Source organism: Echinops telfairi, unplaced genomic scaffold, assembly GCF_000313985.2.
Source record: "Echinops telfairi isolate 266 unplaced genomic scaffold, ASM31398v2 ScPeMD7_655;HRSCAF=1070, whole genome shotgun sequence".
NCBI lineage: Eukaryota > Metazoa > Chordata > Mammalia > Afrosoricida > Tenrecidae > Echinops > Echinops telfairi.
The window spans coordinates 19,901,370-19,902,451 of NW_022104553.1; the positions used below are offsets into that span (position 1 = coordinate 19,901,370).

Consider the following 1,082-nt stretch of genomic DNA (forward strand, 5'->3'; position numbering starts at 1 on the left):
CTCAGACTCTGCTGCGAGACCCTGAATGACCTTGAAGCCCAGAATCTCACTATCCTACTGTTTCCAGTTCAAGGATCTCTGAGGGGCAAGGGATCCTGGGCCACAAAGAGTTGGGACTTAGAAGAGAGGTACCCAAGTCTAAGACAGGAGTGGGTGGGGATAAGACAATCACTTCTTTGGCTGACGGGGAATGTGCGGTGTGTTGCCAAGAGGCTGGTCCAGGGTTCACAGGGAAATGGGGACACCAAGTGACTTAGTCCTGGATGGAGTCAGACATATGAATGGGTGGCAGAGAGAAGTGGGTGGTTGGTCTCTCCATATCTCTCCCCACCTCTCTCTCCCCATCTCTCTCTCTCCATATCTCTCCCCATCTCTCTCTCTCCATATCTCTCCCCATATCTCTCTCTCCATCTCTCTCTCTCTCTCTCCATATCTCTCCCCATAATTCAGTCTTCATTTTTCTCCCCATCTCTCCTATTGCTTACTCTCCCATTCTATATTTTTCTCTCTCTTCCAAAGCCCTCAAGACCCTGGAAAACGCCTCATCTGTTACCGTTCTAGAAGGCCAGTACCTGCGTCTGCATTGCGTTGCAGACAGTAATCCCCCTGCACGGCTGAGCTGGTTCCGGGGTTTTCCAAGCGCGGACACCTCCCCCATCTCCACTGGATATGCGGAGCTGTCTCAAGTAGTGACTGGGGAAGGGAGAGTGTTCACTTGCCAAGCTCAAAACCATCTGGGCAGCCAGCAGGTTTTTCTGAATGTCTCTATTTATTGTGAGTTTGGGGGCACCTTGGGCAAAGGCTCCATGGAATTAGAGAGGCAGGAAACCCTCCTCCCCCCTTGCTAAGCTATTTCCTCCCTCCCCACAGATTCTCCCACCGTTTCTTAGCCTTTCCTGCTTCTGGGAGGCTAAGGGTCAGAGCTACAGCTGCTCTGTCTAATCCTGGTTGGTCCACTTCCTGTGCTGGTGGGTTGTGGGCAGGCTGGTAGAGGTAAACAGAAACAACACCTCCGTCACCTTCAGCACCTCCGCAAACCAAGCCAGTAGCTTTTGCAGCTTCAAAATGGGGCTCAACCCTGA

At 52.0% G+C, this 1,082-nt stretch overlaps 1 protein-coding gene across 1 annotated transcript in view; it reads left to right on the plus strand.

Moving 5' to 3' along the window:
- Positions 1-1,082, plus strand: part of LOC101647556 (sialic acid-binding Ig-like lectin 6) — a 6,943-nt gene that overhangs the window by 4,182 nt on the left and 1,679 nt on the right. The window contains exons 5-6 of the mRNA XM_045292423.1: positions 520-820; positions 984-993. Coding sequence (XP_045148358.1) covers positions 520-820; positions 984-993 — 311 coding nt within the window. The remainder of the gene's footprint in view (positions 1-519; positions 821-983; positions 994-1,082) is intronic.